This window comes from Cheilinus undulatus, linkage group 6 (assembly GCF_018320785.1).
Source record: "Cheilinus undulatus linkage group 6, ASM1832078v1, whole genome shotgun sequence".
Classification (NCBI taxonomy): Eukaryota; Metazoa; Chordata; class Actinopteri; order Labriformes; family Labridae; genus Cheilinus; species Cheilinus undulatus.
Window position 1 is genome coordinate 1,947,165 of NC_054870.1, and position 24,150 is coordinate 1,971,314.

The following is a 24,150-nucleotide window of genomic DNA, read 5'->3' on the forward strand; positions in this document are numbered from 1 at the left end:
AACTGGGGCCCCATGGAGGTTAACAAACCCATGGTCCATTGTAAATTTAAAATGTGATATCCATATTTCATGTTTAACCTGAAAAACCACTCTTCTCAAAGAATCAAATCTCTTTTTTTCATCATTTGTGTAGTTAAAAGCCTTCTTAAAAATGTAGATCTTTTTATTGAAAAATGATTAAAATGGTTTAGAAATTGCTACAATGGGTTAATAATGGTGGAAAATGTGGTTGGATTTTAAAAGTAGCAGAAATAGGTTAGAAGTGGCAAAAATTGGATAAAAAGGGCAAAAAGGTAAAACTGTGTTAAAGTGGCAAATACTGGCAGAAATAGTGGTAAAAATGAGTTATACAATGTGGCTGAAATGGCTTTAAATTGGCAAAAAGGGTGGAAATTTTGTGACATGGGATGAAAAATGAATATAAACTGGCAAAAAAGGGTTAACTAAGAAAGAAAAAAATAGGCAGATACTGGCAGAATTTAGTTAAACAAGCAAAAACCGGCATGTTAAATGGTGAAATGGGGTTAAAATGGGAAAAAACTGGGTGTAAAAGGTTGTTTAAAGGGGTTAATAGTAGCAATAATGGGTAAACAGAGGCAACATTAAGCTTAAGTGGCAAGAACTGATTTAAAATTGGCAAAACAGGCAGAAAAGAAGTGGTGGGAAAGTTTAAAACTAACAAAAATAGGTGTTAAATGGTAAAATGTGTTAAAATTGGTGGGAAAAAATGGCAAAAAGGGGTTTAAAAAATTGACAAAATTGGTGTAAAGTGGCAACAGTGTAATTTAAAAAATATTCTTAGATTTTTTTAGGACAACTGGAGACCCCCATGGGGGTCCTGACCCCAAGGTTGAGAACCAATGCTCTATACTATCGCTGGTCTGTAACAAACTCTGGCCCTTCACGTGACATGTTCTGTATGTCTCCCCAGATGTAATGTGACATGTGTTGGTCACACTGCTCCTTCTGCTCGTCCTCCATTCCATTCTCTGGCCTCACAATGACAGCTGACTTCCTCATTCCTACTCACCCTCTGTATCCCCCCATTTATCTCACCCTTGTCTGGCTGGGTTTTGAAGAGCAGAGCTCTCTTGATCTCATTTCTTCTTACTTATCCCCTCTCCCTGGCATCTCTCACCCTGGAGTCTTGCCCTAAACTTCCTAGGAACTGGCAGCTAACAACTGGAGAAAGGAGAGCAAAATCCCCAAGGAAAGGAGAGCAAAATCCCCTTTAGCAGCCTAGTTTAGAGCAGATGGCTGGTACATATTGATGAAAGCATTCAGAGCATCATCATTAAAACCAAATGTTGGTGACTGGTCAATGCTGTGGGGTCTTGAAGAACAAAAATGTGGCGATCCCAACAGAAAGGTAAACTGAACAGGTGTGTTCCTGACTGACAAAGGTCAAATATCTGTGACTTACTGGCTCTGCCTCATCAGGTAAGGCTACATGGCCTGCTCTAGAGTCTCACATCAATAAGCAAACAAACACATGCCATCTTAATGGCGTAATAAAATGGCTGGCGTCCTACCTTTAGATGAGGAGGACGAGCCATGGCGCTTGTTTAAGGCCCTTAGACCTTGTAAGGGAATGTCGCCGCCCTCCAGGACACTCTTGTAAACATGGCGGTCACATTCTGGAGCCCCAGTCTCACTTGTGGATGATCCATTGTCCTTCTCCACCTCGCTCTGTCCAGACTTGCTTGAGGAGCTTGATGGAAAAAACAAACAGCTAAGTAAAAGCAGCCAGATAGTTCGTAAGTGTTGTGTTACATGTTTTACGACAGACACAGGCGTGCCATGGTGGAACGAGCTCTCATATGGTTCCTATTAAAGAACCTCAAAGTAAGTCCTCTGTTCACAGTTTTTAAGAACACAAAATAATCGGAGAGAGAAAAATCCACATTTAAAAAAGAGAAAACAGCTTTAAAAGCTGGAATAAAGATGACCATGGATACCACACATATCTTAGCATTCCAGAGAGGCCAAAAGGAATTCTATAAATATTCTTGGAACATTCCCACATGGTGCATCAACCTCTGCTGTGCACCTGTATAACTCAGCTTTACCGTCTTTGACATGCCGCCCATGTGTTGATCACACTGCTCATCTGTTTGTGCAGAGAGACCACAAACACACACTGAGGTTTCATCTGAAAAAGACAGATCCTTCTACTAATGTTGGGACACAGAGGAATATATCCTCTAAACCAGGGCTGTCAAACTCAAGGCCCGGGGGCCAAATCCGGTCCATGGTGCAGTTATACCTGGCCCACCACATCATAGCCTATTTTTATTATAACTGGCCCACTGCTTTGAGGTCTGCAGATTTCCTCCAGTTTAAAAATGTTAACTTAAAGCTGATGATTAAAAATATCCTTTGTTAAATCATAAAAACGGGAATACGTAAAAAGTTAAAACATGATAAAAAGTCAGGAATTTAGGAAAATAAATATGTTTTCATTTCATATTCTTGATTTTTCATCTCACAGTTATGATGCAAAGATATGGTTTTGACTTTATTTCATATTTTGACCTTTTCAATTCACAATTTTGACTTTTTATTTTATTTTTTGACCTTTTAGGTCCTCAATTTGACATTTATAGGTAATATTTTGACCTTTCAAACTCACAATTTTGATTTTTATTTTATTTTTTGACCTTTTAGATCCTCAATTTGACATTTATAGGTAATATTTTGACCTTTCAAACTCACAATTTTGAATTTTTTTTCTCACATTTTGACCTTTTTAGCTCCTGACTTTGAGTTTTAATCTCATAATTTGACCTTTTAAATTTCAAGTAATATTTTGACCTTTAAAACTCAAAATTTAAAGTTTTTTTCTTATGCTTTGACATTTTAAAACAATGATTTTGAAATTTATCTCATACGTTGAACTTTAAAAGTCATGATTTCAGATTTTTATCTTATGCTTTTTTACAGTTAAAAATCATGATATCAGCTTTCTATCTCATTCATTTGTGTTTAAAAAAATATTTTTTCTTTAAATGCCATGTTTTGAGCTTTTGAGCCAACAAGTTTGAATTTTTATCTGAGATTTTATGCCTTTAAGCTTATCATTCTGACTTTTTTCAATCACAAAATAATTTCTCATCAGTGCTAAGATTTTTTCCCCCATTATTCATTGCTCATGATATGAGGTTGACAGTTTCTGGACCCTGTTCGGCCCTCAGGTTAGACCCAAATTCAGAATTCGGCCCCTGCTGTGATTGGGTTTGACGTCCCTGCTCTAAACTGTGTTTGACAAGAATGCTCAAACTTACTGCAGCTTTACTTACTTTAAACAACACTGATTTTGATTTATTTATATTTTCATGACAGGAACATGATCATTTTTCATGTTTTAGCTGTCTAGCTTGTCTCAAAGAGAGTTATTTTACAGCAGTGATACTCAACATGTGGCTTTTTTGATTGTTTGTGGGTCTTTTATGTCTTAATTTTAAATATTATTCCCCCAGAAAACCTAAAAAAGGGAAACTTTTTTGCCTTTTTTCTGCCATTTTTTTGCCACTTTTCACCAATTTAAGCTATGGTTTGCCATTAAATAACAATTTTTCCCTACTGTTTGCCCATTTTAAAACTCTTTTGCAACTTTCTACCAAGTTTTTTGCCACTTTTGTCACATTTTTGCCCCTTTTCACCATTTTTTCTCCCAATTTTCACCCATATAAGTTACCTTTTGTCATTAAATACTACTTTTTTCCTAGTTTTTGCCCATTTTAGCCACTTCTTTTTGCCACTTTTATCCAATTTTTTCCTTTTGTCACAAATTTTTTGTCATTTTTTGCCCATTTAAGCTACCTTTTGCCATTGAATACCACTTGTCCTATTTTGTTGCCTGCTTTAGCCACTTCTTTTTGCCACTTTATCCCATTTCTACCCCTTTTCACCCAATTTTGTTGCATTCTGACCATTTCTGCCATATTTAACTTATTATTATTGCTACTTCAAGCGGTTTTTGCTTTATCGCTTAGATTGTGGCTCTTGCAAAGGTATTTTTCTACAATTTGGCTCTTTGGTTGAGCAGGGTTGAGTAACACTGTTCTCCTAACAGAGACACAGAAATCCATTCTTTCATCCAATAAGGCTGTGCAGGAACAACAATATCTGGCTGAAAACAGGCTCACAAGAAAAATAAATGTCTTAGCTGGAGCATCCTGAATATTCCTGAAGGAAGTCGGTGAATGAGGGTTTCCTTCAGAGAGTTTTTGTCAGTGTTCGTCCACAAATCAGTGTTCCTCCATTAAAACTGACAATGGTTAGACGAGGAGCTCTTCTTACACTCAAACCCTGACTGAGCAGGCAGGGAGGAAATAGATTGTTTTCTTTGACTCTAGCATGAGACAGACGCTGTGTTTCTTCACAAATTCCTGACATTTTATAGCAAAAACAGAACTGGAGGAGATCGGAGTCATCGACAAAAACAGGGTTTGACAACAGCTGGCATCCTCGTTAAAATCCAGTTGCTGTCATAGCTGCACCATTCAGAGGGAGATAACGGTCCTCTAAGTTATGCTCTAGCTGGGCCACTTCCCTATGCCCCAGGTTGCTGTCTTTAAATAAATTACCACATAGCAATAGCAGCCATGTCTCCACACAACAACCACCCACCCTTCAGAAAAATACCATAAAATATAGACAGAGGACACACTGTTCTGGTAGCTTTCTGCCTTACTAACAGGATCTCCTCAGGAAGCAGGAGTCCCCCTGCTGTAAGTGGGCAAGCTGCACAGGGTGGAGAAATCTCTCACTGACATTATCCACACAACGTGCCTCAAATAACTATCATCATTCTGGAGGAAACAGCAAAGAAAAAGGAATCAAACATAAGAGAATAAGCAGGAGAGGCATGAACTTACTACTTATGCAGATCGGAGGCCGTTTCCAGGGGGCTGAAAGAGGGGGAACTCTGCAACAAACCAAACAAAGAAGTCATTGATAGATCCACAGGAAGGTCTCCTCCAGCTAGAAAAGAGACAGGAGCATTAGATTTGGCCAGATTCTCTCTCCTTTCCCTCCCTCTCGTTTGCTCGCTGCTCTGGGTTTTGTCTCAAGCACCCAGAGTTCTTAGCTCTAGACTGGGCTTGACATGGAGGAGTAAGCGTGTGTTTGGCCTGCATGCAAGTTGGAGAAAACAAGCGGCAGTGAGAGGAGTGGGGGGGGGGTGGGCGGGCAGGCGTGTACGGTCAGAGGGCGCTCATGCAGGGAGGAGGCTGTCACAGGCTCAGCCAATGAGCTGCTGTCTCCCTGTGAAGCCGTCTCTTTTGTCTGGTATTGAGTCACTCTCATTACCAGTGGACCAGAGCGGGGGACAATTAACCAGCTGGTGGTGCAAACAGGCTGAATTACACACAAACATACACAGCCACACTCTCAGACAGTCAGCACTCACTCACCACAGAAGTCAAAGTGAGAAATAAAAGCTAACTGGTGAGGGAAAGAACTCAAAACACATTTTTATTTGTAGAAACAAAGAATTATAAAAATGTTATAAAGACAAAGATTAAGCACAATGCAGGGACAGAAATCAAGTGTGAGCCCAAATAGACAGAGTCAGTGTTTCAGGATGACAAAAGCAAATGCAGTGTGTATTTAGAAGCTGAACTTATCTGCAAAACATATGGGTGGTCATGCTGCGCTGAGGCACCCACAAGCATTCTGAATCGTTTAGAGGCGGCTAATTTTAGCACACTGTTTCTGTTGCTTTCTTCTTTTCAGACGTCACAGCAGGTAAAAATAACAGACATGACACGAGCACTATGAATGAGAGCACAAGTGTTGTTTGCAAATACGATTGCACAATCCCTCTTCCAGCCAGCCTGGCCCTGCTGCTAATACCACATCCACTTCCCCGCGGCGTGGCCAAGCCTCTGCTTCCAGCACCAATGACCAGACAAGGAGCATTCTTAACAGCCACAACATGCTTTTCCCCTTAGTTGCTGGGGCAGGATGATCATTAATAACCCTTCAGAGTGAATGCCTATCTTTATAAGAACAGGACATCAGGCTGGCAGGTCTATAGTCCCATCTATTTATAAAGCCAAATGTTCAGGGAACAGGGAACACACTGGTGTCATTCAATAATCTGCACTTTCTTACTCCACCATGTCTTGCAGCACTGATCATCATCAGGCCCCCTAAAGCTTCCTATCCAGCCCCCAGGAGATCATTGGATTCAGAAAAGGAGGAAAAGAAGATGTTGTGGTTTTAAGAGTATCCCTTGGCTTTAAATGTCTGCAGCTGTTAAATCAGCCCTACAAACAATTAATATTGAAATAACCTTAGAATGACTTAACAATTGATCTGTTTTTGCTGAAATTTACTGTCATTATTAGTAGATATTTAAAGAAAGGTTAAGGTTGGCAGAAGTGCTGCAAAAATGACCAGATAAAATGGTGAAAAGAGGTTAAAATGTGGCAAATTGGTAAAAAAGGAAAAAAGGGCAAAGAGTATCAAAAATTAGTTACAAATGACAAAAAAATTGAGCAAAAAGTAATGAAAAGGGTTAAAAATTGGCAAAAAACTAGAAGAAAATTGGCAAAATGGCTAAGAAAGTTGCACAAACGGGATAAAACATGCAGGAAAAGTGGTTTAAATGGGTCAAAAAATGGCAAAAAATGTGTTATAGAGGCAAAAAGTAGCAAAAATGTAACAAAAGTGGCAAAAATTGGTTTTAAAGTTGCAAAAATTGTTGAAAAAATGAACAAAAAGTGGTTCAAAAGTGGCAAAAATAGAAGAAAAGTGGCAAAAATGGATGAAACTGGCACAAAGGGGTTAAAATCTTGCAAAAATTTGTTTAAAGAGGCAAATAGGGTTAATAGTGCCAGAAATTAGTTAATACTACTTCTAAATTACAACTGAGGAGGGCCCATGCTCTGGGATTTTCAGTGGTCCAGCCAGTTCTGTTGTCAGGCCTGTCTCCTTGTGCTGTATTATAGATAATAGGGATAGATCTCACTGGTAATGCCTAAAAATGTCCTGCATTATGAAAGAAAATACAAATACTATTACAAAAATTTTTTTATCAAACCAAAAATATTGATCTACTTTTTGTGTATTTGAAAGTCCGGCCCCCAGAGTTTCTGTCAGGACTAAATCTTGCCCTTGTGCGAATGTTCCTGATGACCCCTGTCCTACAGCCTGCTCAAATCTGAAATAAAAGGGAAAGAGCGTCTCCTCTAACATCCGTCGGCTCCTAGGAAAACACACATCAAAGAAAAGTAGACAGGAAACAAGAATGGAGACGAGAATCTCATCCTCTGTGAGATGCTTCATTAGTCTCATCTTCTGTAAGCCTTCTTTATCAACAGCGAAAACTTTGGGGGCTAAAACCAAAACATACTCCTCATCCTATGAGTCTAAAGAGGTCAAAGTCTTTTAGCCACACAGCAGGCTTAGACAGAGAGATTCTTAGAGTCCTCCCACCTAGAGAATGACATTTTTAAACAGAAGCAGCGTGAAATGTGCAGAGCTGTGTAAGGACATACGTGACGGCCTTGTTGAGTCAGTGGAACACTGATGACAATGTTTCTGCAGAATTTCCTGTACATGTTTCCTAACAGGTGCCCCCTCCCCCCACCCCCAGTTACTCAGAGCTCTGGCTCCTGTGTGCTGCTTCCATATTTAAAATAGCAATCATGAGTAGGTCATGGTAACATGAATCTCATTCTTTCCAGCCCCTTATTTATGTTGATATGTACTCATGAAAAGAACAGCCCCGCAGTGAATAAAGGGTCTGTTGTAGCCATGTGTGGATCTCCCCTCATCTGCACTAGTGCTTAAAGGTAAAGGTTAAGTGTATAACAGAGGGTCATCATGTAAGCACAATGAGCCGGTGGGCTTTAGAATATGTCAGGTGGCCCAGGACACCTCTGTGTATCCCAGCACCGATACAGTGGCCCTGTCGTCAGCATATGCTCAGCAGATGGAGACGCTCTGTCGGCTGAAGGGGGTCAAAATGCTTTTTCTGACTGAAGCGATGTGTGGAATTTAAGTTGCAGCTAGCTATCTACAGATGAGCCTCTGTTTGACTGTAGCAGCCGCTGATGTGTTTAAAACTCCTCTAAACAAAGAAACTGTCAAGGATAGTAGAAGGGAGCATTACTGTGGTTTTAACAGTTGCTTCCTCCAAAGGCTGCTCTCTGTCTATAGGTGTAGAGTGTTAATGGTTTAAAATGACAGCCTTAGAAGTGGATAAACATAGCACAATGCTGTAGCATGGACTACTAAGAGGGAACCTGATTTTTTTTTTTTACCACAGATTATGTGGTTAAAGACGGGCATACTGACACTTTGAAGCTACCAGAAAGAGAGAATCGGTTCGCTAAGTAAGAGGCTAAATTCAAAAACAAAAATAAAAATGGTAAATTTTCTTAGCCTTTACCAGCCCTGCCTCAAAAAAATCAGGGGTGTCCACTTACAGAAATATATAAGGATGGTGGGGCCGTTTTCATGTTCCTACTCTTGAGGATTTTTAAAATCAGTAAAACCAATCAAATGTAGGTTAAGATATGCTAAGTTAATGAGTATGCCTAAATGGTTAATGACTGACGAGGTAAATAGACAATAATTTTCAGGATTTTTGGAGGCCCATTAGATTTCAGGGGGCCCTGTTTGGCCCTGGCTACTACTGGCTCCGCCCCTGAAATGCTACTGGTACTTCTATTTGCTGCAGTAATCTACTAGGGAGTTATAAAGCAAGACATTGTTATTATTTTGGTTGCAAATCTTTTCACTCTTCATAGTGTTGTCCCAAATTAGTCACAAAAAATGAATCAATACATTTTTGTCAAAATGTTTGTTTACAGAATTGACATGGTAGCAGTACAGTGTGCTGAAACTGCAAAGTTCAATGCAGTCCAGTACAATCTTCATGTTCAAGTGTGGGCCATGTTTTATTTTAGATCAAGAATTTGCTGAAGGCTGGTCAAAAATGGACCGTGGGCCACATATGGCCCCTGAGCCAAAGTTTGGACACCCCTAAAATAAATGAAGGATCTATTTACTGCATTCACTGGATATAGAAGAATGAGCAACTGATTGTTTTTAGACTATAGTTTATATATTATTATTATCATTATAATTGATAACAATGATCATTTTATGATTATAATAATTATTATCATAATAATAATAATAATTATTATTATTCTATTATTATTATTATTATTATTATTATTATTATTATTATTATTATTACTATTATTATTATTATTTCTTTTTTTATTATTTTTTTAATTACTATCACAAGTCCTCTGTGGCATTAGTCATTGTTTTTTCTTTTTCTTTTTTTTAAGAACAGGAGCTGATAGAAAAAGTGCCAGGGAAGCCTGCTGTAATTTTGACCTCCTGACACTTTTTTGTTGTTGTTGCGTACTTACAGTCATATCTGAAAGTGAGCTCTAATATGTCAGTCAAACTGCTATGAGCCAGTGTGTCTGGCTGGACCTTAAGGTCAAATTCTGCACATACCAGATGCAGCTTTAGAAGTGACTCTGACATTAAACAGGAGCCAGTCATCAAGCCCAGCTCATCTGGCAATCATCCAGGCTGCCATGAGACAGAGTGGGCTGCCTCCACTGCTAAACTTCTTCCACATATACACTAACCCGGAACAGGAGACTCTGCACCTGTGCCAGCCTGATGTTAGGACATGACCTCAGGTTGTACTACAACCCTGGTGATCTAAGGTGTGTTAATGCGGTTCTGCCAACTAGACAGAGAGAAAAGATCTAACTTCTGTCTGTGGGCGGCCGCCGCCACGCTTTTCCATAACCATCCAAGCTCCACAGACAACTTCACATCATACATTTTTAACCTATTTGTAAATCTATTTAATGAATGATTTAAGAGTCTGTGAGTATTCATGTGTGGACTCAGTCTCTCAGGAGAAGTGACTCTGGAATCACTCAGCCTCTGGCTTAACGTTTTAGAGATGGTACGATGCAAATCAACATGAGCATGTTCAGGTTATGTTTCTCTTGTATGTCAAGTAAACAACACAAACAATCCATGAGGCTGAGATGATTATCAACAGACCGACTGGAATGTAAATATGACAGGAAATACACAATCTAACAAGCTGTCCCACTAATAAATAGATTCTTTAAGACGGTGCGCTTTGGTTAAACTGTTGAATCACACGCCATTTATCAAAAACCTCATTCAGTATCCTTGAGGTGTGTTTAGTATCAGCCATTAGACCTCTGTAAGTGGTCAGCATGTCAGTTTTACACACCCAGATTCCAAAAATGTTGGTGGGTTGTAAAAAAAACAAAAACAAAAAAAGACTGGAAAAGTTGTGGAATGCTCAAAAGCACTTGGAAAATTCAACAGGTAAGTAGGCAGGTGATGGGATGAGGTGATGAGCAATCCTGAAAGGCTCAGTTGTTCATAATCAGTGAAGGCGTGAGGTTCCCCACCACTGAATACGCCAACAGTTTTTCAACAACGTTCCTCAAAGTGTAATTTCAAGGAATTCAGAGATTTCGCCATAAAATCATCAAAAGCTTTAAAGAATCTTTGAAAGTAAGGGACAACGCCAAAAATGAACACTAAACGACTGTGACATTCAACCCTTTAGTTGTGCCTCTTTCTTCAGCCCTGCAGTCATCATTCTGTGATAGATATGACAACGTAATCAACACAGTACATCACTGGATCTACAAATGTTTATAAAACCCTACCAGGCAAAGCCAACAGCCAACACCCAGAGTACTTTGTACAAAAACAATAAAAACATTAGGAGGAAATTTCAAAGACGACAAGAACAGATATCAGCTGACTGTTTTAGACCGTACTGAATAAATCTTTCCTTTCAGTTATATGAGGCGTTGGTTTTTTTTTACTAAAACTTCAATGAAAAAAACTTTTTCTATGAAAGTGAACGAGTATTTGTTGCCATTTTGTATGTATGTCTGTATGCTCATACATGCAAACATGTATTTTTAACTGCAGGACAAGTTAAAAACTATATAATATATGTATAATAATAAAAGTCTAATATTGCATGTAAATGCACATGTAAAAATGTGTGTTTAGGCGTTATTGAACAGGAATGTTATCACATGCAGTAAAATACAATAGGCTGTCACTTAAAGACAGTGACCACTTACCCCTTTGTCAAACTCCATCTCTGAAAAGAATTTATACCAAGGCTCATTCTCTAAATCTACATCTTCTGGACTTACATCCTGAGTCAAGGGCATGGTAATGAGAAAAGGAGGGAAAGACAAAGAGAAACAGTTCAGACAGCACAGAATATACACACAAAGGGACAGCAGTGATTGACCTTCTATTTAAATCAAATGCCAGAAATGATCCTCAATTCTTTGTGTTCTAATGAAAGAAAATGGCCTACATGTGAAGCTAGAGCTCATAGCCTGTTAGCTTAGCTTATGTCTACTGCAGACTGGGAGTGTTTGCTGTGTGACGGCTGCAGCACATGTCACATTAATACCAGGCCTGCTGTCACAGGGTCAAAGGTTAAAAAAAAGACTTGGTAGGGACCTTTGGTGCCAAAGCAGAGTACAACAAAACAAAACAAAACAAAACAAAACAAAACAAAACAAAACAAAACAAAACAAAAAAAATAGTAATAATAATAATAATAACAACAATAAAAATAGTAAAATAATAATAATAACAATTACAATAGTAATACTACAACAACAACAACAACAATAATAATAATAAAAATGGCAATAACAATTATGATATTAATAGTAATAAAATAATAAAATAAAAATAATAATAATAATAATAATAATAATAATAATAAAATAATTATAATAAAAAAGGACAAGACTAACTAAAAAAAATAATTACACAGCTTGTCTTCACAAGTTATCATACGCCCAGTCCGAAATAGCCATTAGCAACAGGTAGCATGTCTCTGTTCTTCCGCCATAAATCCAATGATTTCAACCTTTGGGGTTTAAAAGTTCGCATATTCTTCGTCTACATTTTGGCATTATTATAAATATTCCCAAAGCAGTGCCTGTGATTGAATTTGTCGGTTTGTTCCATTTTTTTAAGAGACGTTGACTGATGTTGAGCAGCGAAAGATCCAAATTCGCCTCAGTGACCTAAACATCCTGAAAACACTGGCCTATTATAGCTGTAATAATAACTGAAGACAACAAAGTCCATTATTTTACACTCAGCCCCAGAATGAACTCTCTGTAATGAGAGTATTCATTACCACTGGGTTCAGGCCAGATCTCAGCTAAGAACATCAGAAAGCATGATGTAACTGTGCAGCATCCGACAAACAATAATGACAGAATCAATAACCAACTTTAGAGCGCTACCAAACTCTTCCATCTATTCTGAGAGATCAAATCAGACTGGAGAAATGTGACCGTTCATTCTGGTAACTTTAACACTCCAGACTGAGTCACTGCTGCCAATAGCAATGCTTATCCTCAAAAGACTGCTCTGAAGGACTCTGAATAATGCTGGGCTGTGTGATACTGTGTTCTGCTAATGGCTGGAGTTGAACAGCAGTCTAGAGCATCCACAGAATACATGCTTTCTGTCAGGGATTCTCTGGCTCTGAGCAAATTTTGCTCAGTAATCTGTAGTTGAAGGGAAGAAGATTACAGCTATCCTTGTACTGCAGGCTGTGATGCCTGTCTTCTTCCTAACAGTACGCTATAATCTATAAAAACACTGAAGGAATCCAATGTACATGCTGATTCACCCTCTGTTAATAAAGCTGCCACACACATGCTTCGATAAATAGGTGAGGTTGTGGATGGTGGGAGAGTGAGGAACAGCTTACATGACGTAGACGCAGAAAGAGAGAGAGAGAGAGGGGGAAGGAAAAACAGACAAACATGCAGGCTGCTAGCATACCGGTTTCTCCAGCTTCAGCACCGATGATTTCCCAGGCTCATATTCAAAGATGCTCTTAGGCTCGGCACGGTACTTCCTGGTGTCTACCTTTTTATCCGGAGGCTCCCACTCGTTTCTGAGGAGAAGTGGATGTCAGGGAGGGGTGGAGTGTGGAAGGGAAGAGAGCCAATCCTTATCAAGTAGTCTCCATGGCAACTAGAATAAGCTAAGATGATTCTCCCTCTAAACATGATGTCTGCCCTTTTAATTCCTACTGTCTTTCCTCCCATCCCTCCTCCTTTGGTGATGTGTTGAAATAAAAATAATTTATAGTTTAGCTAAACTGGTATTTTTGTCATGTGAATTTGATTGGACCTGACGGTCATGAGGAGTATTTCCTGGGATATGCAGGTAAGGCGTGAACATTATGTAACATCAACAAATGCAGTTGAAGGAATGCTTCCTTTCATACAGTTACCGCTAACTGTACGAAGGTCAATCCACCTCATGTCATCTGCAGCTCTAGTTGGCAACAGTTTATCCTCCTTCACCTGTCTTCTCTCATCACTCTATCACTCATTTCTCTGAGAATAGATCATACATGTCATTGCTGACATGTGTGCAGAGGACTGAGGCAGATCCCTTCATGAGTAAGCACTGCAGGCCTGGAAGCAATAAAGAGCTCAGATGCAAAGGAAGAAATACCATTTTTTGCCTAATTCTGCAAAGACATGTCTAGTTACACCTACTTTCATTTCATAAAAATATAGACTACCAAAATGTAAGGTATGGCTATTAAAAATCAGACTAATGCTGTAATACAGTTTTATGAACACAAATATTTTTTAGCGTCTTTCTCCTTCAACCTCTCCTTCTGCATCATAATAATATATAATGTATAATAATACCAGTAATAATAATAATAATAATAATAATAATAATAACATTAATAATAATAATAATACCAGTAATAGTAATAATAATAATAATAATAATAATACCAGTAATAGTAATAATAATAATAATAATAATAATAATAATAATAATAATAAAACCTTTAGTCAAAAGTTGTGCCTCTTTCTTCAGACTTCTCTCTCAGTTTTTCTAGAACTGTTTTCTGGAACCCACTCTTCTAAAATGATCCCCTCAGTGTCAAAGAGAATGATCAACATGGCCTTAATTTTAGACTGTCTTTGTGGTGCTTTCTTCATCTTGGGTGAGGATGGTGTTTTCAGAGCTTTGACTGTCGTTTTGTCTCAGGGTTGTATTAAAAGATCCAAGTTTCATCACAAGTAATCACTCCTAAAAACAGGGGTTTTTATCAGTTTGTCCCTGAGTGTCTCCACTACTGTGTTTAGAGTTTTACTTTCAATCAGAAGTTTTGGGAAACTTTGGCACACACTTCTGTCATGTTCAAATTTTCATGTAAAATTAGCCAAACCGTCCCTTTATCAATGAAGACTGCTTCTGCTCTCATTCTTATCCCGAGTCGTCGATCATTTGTTCAGGTTGTTAAATGTTTTCAGAAGTTTTTGATGGTCATGGATGTCCAGGACGTTCCTGTCTGGGACTTCCTCTCTTCCTTCACTAAGTCTTTAGTTCCATTTAAACACACGAGACCGTGACATGCAGAATTCCCCACACACCGCAGTGAATGTACCAACAGATTCAGCAGCTGGTTTGTTCAATTTCACCAAAAATTTCAAGTTAATGTTGATCAACACTTCAGTCAGTAACTAGCAGAAAACTGAAGATGTCACTGGTGGAAACTTCCAGCAGTCATGCCTGAATACCCAACCTTTAATTCAGAACACTCAGAGTGACTGTGAACCACAGGGTTTATCCTCATACGAGCAGCAACATTATTTAATATCCAGACCTCGTATGTTCAATCAAGCCCCTCGGTGCTCACCCTAATAAATGAAAAAAAAAAAAACCTTTAAAAAGTCCTAAAGGCTTTTACACTTTTAATGAGCTAACTGGTGCAGTAGCAGTGCTCTGGACTTATTCAAAGTCAGCCAATGTCCTAAGGAGGGAAAACTAGGTTTTACATATGTGCCTGACAGCAGAGGAAACCTCACAGGTGAGCTCGCTACAGAGGGGGAGGTCTGCATGCAGACCCCGTTATGCTCTCTGTTATTTATATTAATGAAAATGTCTGGTGGTTTTTGGTGGATGGTGCAGACTGACCTCATGGCAGGTTTAAGAGATGATGATCTTGTTGGCACAGGCATCGATACGCCTCTCGCATCAACTTCAGTCTTATTTTTTGAGCGTGGGACTGCTCTCACTGAAAACAAACACAACACTGGATGACATTTACAGCATCAACGGTATCAAAACACCGCAAATCTCATGACACTGAAGTGTACAACATGCATTTTACTTCTGAAGATCTGGCTTTGTGATTGAAGGCAAGTCCAATTACAAAACTTACCATCTTTTAAGTAGCCGTAGGGGCTGGGGCCATCATCTGTAAGAGGTGTCAACAAATCCACATCAGTATTTATAGAGTTTTAGGCCTCTGTTACTTAAGAGGTAAAGAAAATAGAACTCATTTTAATAATTCACAAGCCATCAGCCCTCCTCTTCCATTAAGCCAAGCATTATAGATTCACTAAACGCAATCAAAGTCAAAGCACTTTACAGGAAGCACTTCTGAGCCAAAAAGGGATCTGAACATGGATGAGCATCCAGGCTCTGAAAAAGTAATGCATGCAAAGTAAAAAGGCAACCACAGCCATAATTTGGTCGATTTCTAGTTATTTTCTGCAAGGCAACAGTTACAGAATAATTTCTACATCAGGGAAAATCAGTTAGGATGAGACAGGTGAATCCACTAAAACATGAGTTATCATCTTATTCAAAGTTGTCTCTTACCTCTTTAATAAAGGCTGACTGACCCAAAACTAAAGGCATGAACCTCAGCATTACCTTGACCTACTACACTGGTGGATGGAGCTGGTTAGGACCGTTAAAGGGCTGTGGGCAGGCAGGGGGGTGGACAGTACAGAGCAGGGCTGCAGCGGCATCTAGTGGCTACTGCAGCACACTACAGCAAATAACGGCTGATGCCAAAGCCAAATTACAAAATAAATGCAGATTATATATTCTAACAGCAGTCTAACACACTAAACTAAATCATTAGATCAGGGGTGTCAAACTCAAGGCCCAGGGGCCAAATCCAGCCCGTGGTGCAGTTTTACCTGGCCCGCAGGATCACATCATATTTTAGGTAGAACTGACCTGCAGGTCTGAGGTCTGCAGAGTTCCTCCAGAGTAGAAATGTAAATTTAACCTTGAAGATTTAAAATATCTTTTAAGTAATAAAAATGTGAAAAAGTAAAGATTAAAAATAATGAGACAGAAAGTAAGGAATAAGGGAGAGAAATGCATTTGTGTATTTGCATCTCAAAATTCTGACTTAAACTTACCATTTTGACTTTTTTCAATCTCATATTGGGAACTTTTAGATTCCAATTTTAAATTTCAAGTCATATTATGAAATTTCAAGATCATGATTTCAAATTTAATCTCATATTTTGCCCTTTTAAACTCCTAACTTTAACTTTTGATCCCATATTTTTTACTATTTTAACTCACAATTTAGAATTTCATCCCATATTTTGACCTTTTATTTTCACAATCTTAAATTTTAAGTTATCCCTCGACCTTTGAAACTCGAAATTTTGTTCTTTATCGCATACTGTGACCTTTTCCACTCCTAACTTAAATTTGTAATCCAATATTTCGCCCTTTCAAACACATGATTTTGTATTTTATCTCATATTTTTACCTTTAGACTCATGATTTTTACTTTCTATCTCACATATTTGCCTTTTGAAAACATAATTTTCACTTCTGATTTTGTATTCTGACCTTTTTAACTAATATTTTGACTTTTTATCTCAGATTTTGAGCCTTTAAACTGACATATCATTTTTATTTATTGATTTTTTTAATCTCAAAATCATTTATCATTGGTTTTTCTCCCCCTTAAGTTATTACCTGTGAAAATAAAGTTGACAGTTTATGGTTAAATGTTGACCCCACTTGGCCCCCAGGTTAGACCTAAATCCAGATTTTGGCCCCTGCTGTGGTCAAGTTTGATACCCCTGCATTAGAAAAATAGAAATGTACTTAATGATGCTGCCTTTAAGATTTATTTTTGAAATGCTGCTTAAGCCATGACTTAGAGGCAGAGCCAGCTTTAAAGAACTTATTCTATGAAATCCACAGGTTAACACAGTTAAAAGTATGCAGCAGTGCGTATAGAAAATGACTCTCTAAAGAACTGAATGATCCTCTGTTAACGAAAAAGCATTTGTACCTGTAAGGACTTACATACAGCTGATTTCTTTGTGAAAGTAGCAGCCCAGCTCAGGATCACAAATTGGCTGTTTTTTTTTTTTTTTTCAAAAAACTGTCCTTTTGTTATATTTTCATCCGACTTAAGTATTTTACTTCCTTTTAAGATACAAGCTTTTATTTTGAAGGAAAATAAGGAAGTCCTAGTTGGTATGGTGTCAGCTTAACCATGGAAAAAGGGCTTACTATGAAATGAAAAGTATATTAAAAAAGCTTGAGAGAAAAGAAAAATAACACAAAGTTTGAAACCACAAGGTGCAGATTACATAACCATGGTGTTAAATGACAAATATCTTCAATTAATGTGATTAACTAATGCATTAATTCCATATCTTAATGTCAAATAACAAATATTAATTTCTCACACAAGCCCTCATCAGCTGACGGTCAGCTGATTTGGTCTAAGCACACTATTGGTTAATCACTCTCATGCTGCCTTGCCAGGCCATGCTCTGCTGCTCTGTAAGCTGCTCTTGTAACTCTCCTCCCCCCCAGCTCCTCCTTAATCAGTGTCATTCTGTTGTCATTGATGCCTGCTCTGCTCTGGGTTGTGTTGCTGCTTCTCTCCTCATGCTTTTATCGTCATAGGAAGATCAGGAATGTGTGCTGGTTCTGCTTAATGCTCTCCTCATAGGCTGGTGGATGGTGGAAGGGCAGGGGGACCCCAGAACAGCCAGCAATGAGGTCTGATGAATAAGTGCTAATGAAGAGAAATATTTCTGTGTGTTTGTTGACAAAGTGGTCCTGACTGATATTTGTGTGACAGACATGAATAAGTCAATAACAGACAGAATCACATAAATAACACAGCATTCATTATGAACTATGATGGATTTCTTCATGACATCTTAGGATAAGGATTAAGGATTAGACACATGCTAAAGTTTAGAGAAGGCCCGCGTTGTCGTTAGTATTTCTAGGTGTTAGGTCACTGCTGTTGGATACCTTTTGATTTCATCTGACTGTCATATGTCTCAGGGAAAATGTAGGTGGGGTGGTAAGGGTTTTCTTCAATAGGCTCTGAGCACAATGATGAAGAGACACAGCACAGAGTGGAACAAAAAACACACAAATAAAGAAACACAGACAGGGTTTGGACGCCAACAATTCAAACGACAACATGGCAAACCAGATGGAATACAATTAATTTTGCTCACCAGGTATTCTGTGTATTTGTTTGAACATTGTCTTGTACCAGTCTTTAGACTTCTCTGTGTTCTGAAAAAAAAGATGCAAAGATTTAAAACTTGCTGCTGTTGAAAAAGAAGAAGAAAAGGAGTTCAGGGACAGCTCTGAGTAGCACTGGGATTGTATTTGCCCCTTTCTATTCTTTTTTTTTGTTGCACATTAGTACACCTAAATATTTCAGATCAAATGTCATTATTAGACAAAGACAAACTGAGTAAATACAAAATTCAGTTTTTAAATGATAATTTCATTTATTAAAGGCCCTGGGTGGAAAAGTATGATTATCCACATTTTTAGGTAAGCTGAGTTCAGTTTCACTAGCCACACCCCGGCCTGATTACTGCCAGACCTGCTGAATCCAGAAACCCCTTCAAAAGAACCGGTCTGACAAAGTGAAGTAGACTAAAAGATCTCTAATGGATCATAGAACCATTTAAAGAAATTCAAGAACAAATGAGAAACTAAGTCACTGACATTAATCAGTCTGAAAAGGTTACAAAGTCATTTTCAAGGCGTTGGGACTCCAGCCAACCACAGTCAGAGCCATTATCCACAAATGGAGAAAATCTGGAACAGTGATGAACCTTCCCAGGAGTGGCCAGCATACCAAAGTTACCCCAGGAGCACATCAACGATTCTTCCAAGAGGTCACAGAAGAACCCAGAGCAACATCTAAAGACCTGCAGGCCTCACTTACTGGAAAAGAGACTGGGCAAAAATGGCATCATGGGAGAGTTCCAGGGTTAAACCACTGCTGACCAAAAAGAACACCAAGGCTCATCTCACATGTGACTAAAAACATTCTGATGACCCCCAAGACTTGTGGGTAAAAGTTCTGTGGGCTGACCAGACAAAAGTACATCTGGATTAAAAGTAACACAGCATTTCATAGAAAGAACACCATACACTATGAAGTGGATTTTAGTGTTTGTTGCAGTAATGCAATATTTTGCATGAATCTAATCCATTTTTGTGCTTTAGTGATAGTGGTGTACTTTTGGTTTCAGCTGGAAATTGCAAGTTTATTTATCTTATTTAAGAGGGACACAGCACATTAATGAACATAAACACAAAAGACAAATGTAAACATAACAGAATTAGCAAAACTGCTACTTTACTGCTGATTTTAATTTATTTTGTTACAAAGTGCATGGTATATAATGCATGGTTTTTAATGCATGGTATTAAATGCATGGTATAAAGTGCATGGAGTAGTTTTTACTTGTGTGTGTTGCAGACAAAGGTCAAGCACCTCAAGTTATGTAAAAGGAGCTTTTAGCTGTTACAGCAGATGTAAAAAGTAAAAAAAAAAACATTATAGTTGACTCCTCCCACTCCAAGTTAAAAGTAAAACTATGAGCTCAGGTAAAGCGCATTAGTAAGGCTTCGCTTGAGTTTTGTTTCTTTGCATCTGACGTCATGACGTACATTTATTCAACCTCTCCTCTGACATACAGCCATACCATCTATCTGAATCTGAACGCCTTGAAAAATTTAATTTAAGCAAGTTTTAATTTAGTCATACATTATCTAAAAAAAGCTATAATGTCAGAGATTTACTTGAATGCATCCTTTCTCTGTATAGTTAATTCTGTTTCTCATTACTCCCTCTGTGTGAAGGGTACAAAAATATTTGAAATAAAAATCTAGTTTTGTTTAACTACACAGTAAATCTAAGTTGGTTTTACAGGCTGGGTTTACTTGAAATTACATGCATTTCAAAGAATAAATAATGTAATTTCAATAAAGACTAGCTGTGTCCAATCTTCTCAAAAATTTTAATAAATATGTGTTTTTTTCTTGTTCTTGAACAAAAACAGAGATTAATCTGGCAACTCTGCATGAAAAACATGCAAAAGTTGTTTTTAGTAGATCTGGCCAAACATTTTTCTCAGTGCACGTTTGGGGAGCAAAACCTTTTTCACACAGGGCCAGGTACGTTTGGATGGCGTTTTCCCTTGATAAATGATTTTGTCATTTAAAAACTGAATTTTGTATTTACTCAATTTATCTTTGTCTAATATTGAAATTTGTTTTCATGATCTGAAACATTTAAGTGTGATAAATGTGCAAAAAAAAGGGAAGGGGACAAATACTTTCTAACAGCATTTTACATTTAAATGAGTATTAACTATAGAATCATTTAATCAGTTTGACTTGTAATTAGCACAATGCTTTTATTTCATCATGTTCTAAAGAAGAGAAATAATCCTAATCTTTCCCTTATCTACTCTGTTTAGCACTGATATCCGAAACGTGATCCAAAAGGAGCAACTGGACTAGAGCGACAGATAAACGCCTCCTTTTAGAGGCTAGACCAAGTCTAGCTGCCCGTTTTGTGTCAAGTTTTGGGTAACCATGAGCTAGGTGACCTAGAACCTACACAGACATGCTAAACAACTTTTTTACATGAGCATACACAGAGCCTGAGGCACAAAGCCTGAGTTTGAAACAGTTAATCATCTCTTTTGTTACATCAGTTCTCTATGACAGCCTGAGTATGTTGAGCTAATTCTATAGAACACTCTAGGTGGTACCCGCATGCATAAGTGTAACACCAATAATGGCTGCATTCTATTGTAAAGTGTCTTTCTGTGGCTTGAAAGAGCAGAGCTGCTGTTTTATAGACCTACCTCATTGCTAATGACATTGCTAATACCACCTTGTAGAAAAGGCTTTGACTGTTCACATCTTACAGGTACAGTTAGAAGTAATGACAGCAAACAGAGGTCAGAGTATTTTTTAGTCTTTGGATCTGAGATTCTAAAAAGAAATACTAAAACGGAAAAAAATGAGTGGTTAAGAGTGACACAATTTACTTTAACATGGTAACAAAGAGATGAGCAAAAATGTACTAATATAGATGGATAGATGGATGAATGGATGTCCAAAGACCAAAAGATGCACAGACTAATAAATTCACATTACCTACTTTACATAAATACAAACAATAATGTTTCTTAACCTGTATGCACCATCAGAGAGCCAAATATGAAGAAAATCATTCAGTAAAAATTGACTGCAGTGTTTGTAACTCACCCGTACAGGCACAATGGGCTTGTTCAGAGGACCCGGGACAGGAGAGTTCAGTGACAGTCGCAGCCTCTTCAAGTCCATAGCAGGGACTGGACTGACTGAGTCTCTTCCCAGATCAGGACTTTTGTTCCTTTCTGGTGTTGGGTCTGTCAGGGAAAACAGAACAAAACAAAAACAACACACAAATAACACTTTAGGAATGTTAGGTTGGGAAAACCGATGTAAAGATCATGGTTTTATCTTTTATACTTAAAAGCCTCTTTTCATGACTCGATTTCTGCCTTTGATTAGTAAAATGAGTGTATAATACCAGAAGCAACAACTGCCCTGCATGTGCTGCTGACAGACATCTTTTAGAGATGCATTTTAACTGAAAACCAAGCTAAACAGAAACATAATGTCATTTATTCTTCTATTTTATTTCCATTCTTTTCTTTGTTCATTGCAGTAAAAGCATTAAATGATATAGACCACTGACTAAGGTTGTCAAAATGTTTTATACTTAATGGATCAATAATATGAGATTAAAAAACATTCTTTAAACATTTGATGCTAGAAAAAGTTCCCCCATTTTTCAAACCCAGACTGCCATGAGCAGAAGAGAGAGAGCAACTTGGTAGAGTAACGAAGGGAAGGGAGTGAGCAGCTCCTATACTTACTAAAAGGATGGTTAGTTTTGTAAATGTAAATGGAATTTCCTTCAAGTAAAAAAAGAAGAAGAAAAAAAAAAATATATATATATATATATATATATATATATATATATATATATATACAGGATCAGCACAGTGCCAGGTGATCCTGACCTGTGACAACATGGCGTTGCTTTCTTGTGTTAAACTGGTGGTTTACAGGCCATTGTGGTGAGGGAGGCAGGTGCATCTGGGTTTTTGGGGGGATTCTGAGAGAAGTCTTTGTTGGTATGTTTTACATGATTGTCTATGGCACTGATTAAAATAAAAAAATGAAATAGAAAAATTAAAACTGAGAGATGCGTCTCTATGATTTGGATATGAACATGTTCCTTCATACTTTTTACCACACTGAGGGATGAACCAGTCACTGATTTAGTTGAAAACACAGAAGTGAGCCATGTCTGACTGGGAAATAAAAAGTAAAGACACACATATATGTAAGACATTACCAAGGCCAAAATGTGCATACCTTCAAAGTGAGAGAAATGCTTTTGCTTCTCTGTTAAAATAGAAAGATAGACAAGAACAGGACACTGAAATGTGACTAAGAAATGATGCAAAGGTGAGAAAGCAAAGATTGAGTAAGACAAAGATCACGAATGAAAGACTTAGCTCAGAGTATCATAATTAAATGGCACGTGCAGAAGCATGTTTCTGAAATATTTCTTATCCTTGCTATCATCAGCTGACAGGTCTTCTCACCTCTGTTGTGTTGCAGTAGGACTATGGTGGGGTTAACTGTACTGGTGCAGGGATAAACAGAGCTGGAGGTCAATGTTGGACAGGTTTGAATGTCAGTGGAGGACGGGGACTGATCTTCATTGTTTTCTGGTGAACTGGGCTGAAAGTGAAAGAAACTTTGCTGTAAAAATCCTAAAAGATGTAAGAATTAAAATCAAATGCAGATCTCAAACTAAAAGGAGAAAACAAATTTTAGAATTATAAAACCACAAAGAACTGAACAAAGATCCTGTGTTTAGTGGGATGGAATTGAACGTACCTGGCACTCAGTGTTGTTTACAAGAGGTAAATCTGCTATGGTGCCCTTGCCTCCTTCGGCCAATCCTGCTTTAGTGCTGTCTCCATTAATCTGGCTTGTCCAGCCACCTATAAAAAGCCCACAGCTCTCTCAGTTTGGTAGCCAGTGCAGAGAGAATATTACAAACATGGAGGATGAGACAAAACGTACAGTATTTTAGCTAACCGCTGGTAAAGTTTCTCCCGCTTTCATTCTGCAGGGTGTGAATGTCTCACTCAGTGGTTTTGGTGTGCAGAGATGTCAATATGCCCCGAAAAGGAAAAAAAAAAAAAAAAAGATTCTCCCACCATCTCTGAACTTTGTCGTTAGAACAAAGCATGTATTCAGAGAGCAGCAAAGGCTGTTTGTTCCAGTGGCCTTTATATTCAGGCTTTACAACAATTAATGCATCTCCCTCAAAGACTTTGCCAGCCTCCAGTCCAGTTCCAATCTGCTCTTGGTAACAAACAAGCACACAGTCAAGGCGCCTCTTTCCAAAGAGCAACGTGGGCAGTCTCAAACAAAACAGGCCTTTGACGCTCAAATGACAAATCTCTATTCTGAGCATGCCTGACAACTAAACGCAATCAAAACACAAGGAGACACATAATCCTGTAAAACAGCAGTCCTAGTCCTCATGAACCTGGCCTTCAGAGACCATCTTTACTCCAGTCAAACTGACTTTAAAGGCCTGTGGGATGTTATCACATGTAAAGACCAGAATGAAACACTCACATCCAACAGGGTCATGCAACTATTACTGTCATCTTAGCATTTATTTCATCATTTAAAGGGCTGTTCTGAGGTAGCTGTGACATCAGCTCTGACATACCTGCTGTTGTGATGTCATCTGGCTCTTGGCTGACGTGGCCCTCATCATCTATGTGGACTAGGGTGGCCCGCAGAGTCACCACTCCCTTTCCTTTGCACACTCTGCTGGGGTCCATATCTGCAAACACAACAGTCACATTTTCAGGTTTTACATGC

The 24,150-nt window shown here is 38.2% G+C and overlaps 1 protein-coding gene across 4 annotated transcripts in view; it reads right to left on the reverse strand.

Moving 5' to 3' along the window:
- The window catches only part of LOC121510876 (sorbin and SH3 domain-containing protein 1), a 76,146-nt gene that overhangs the window by 26,335 nt on the left and 25,661 nt on the right, over nucleotides 1–24,150 (reverse strand). For 3 of the 4 annotated variants that reach the window (XM_041789195.1, XM_041789193.1, XM_041789196.1), the window contains exons 4-16: nucleotides 23,996–24,112; nucleotides 23,146–23,252; nucleotides 22,848–22,986; nucleotides 22,615–22,644; nucleotides 21,454–21,596; nucleotides 18,384–18,444; nucleotides 18,172–18,246; nucleotides 15,296–15,331; nucleotides 15,049–15,148; nucleotides 12,880–12,994; nucleotides 11,136–11,213; nucleotides 4,881–4,930; nucleotides 1,533–1,711 (exon numbers count right to left, since the gene is read on the reverse strand). In XM_041789195.1, coding sequence (XP_041645129.1) covers nucleotides 1,533–1,711; nucleotides 4,881–4,930; nucleotides 11,136–11,213; nucleotides 12,880–12,994; nucleotides 15,049–15,148; nucleotides 15,296–15,331; nucleotides 18,172–18,246; nucleotides 18,384–18,444; nucleotides 21,454–21,596; nucleotides 22,615–22,644; nucleotides 22,848–22,986; nucleotides 23,146–23,252; nucleotides 23,996–24,112 — 1,230 coding nt within the window. The remainder of the gene's footprint in view (nucleotides 1–1,532; nucleotides 1,712–4,880; nucleotides 4,931–11,135; nucleotides 11,214–12,879; nucleotides 12,995–15,048; nucleotides 15,149–15,295; nucleotides 15,332–18,171; nucleotides 18,247–18,383; nucleotides 18,445–21,453; nucleotides 21,597–22,614; nucleotides 22,645–22,847; nucleotides 22,987–23,145; nucleotides 23,253–23,995; nucleotides 24,113–24,150) is intronic. The other variant, XM_041789194.1, reaches the window with a different exon arrangement.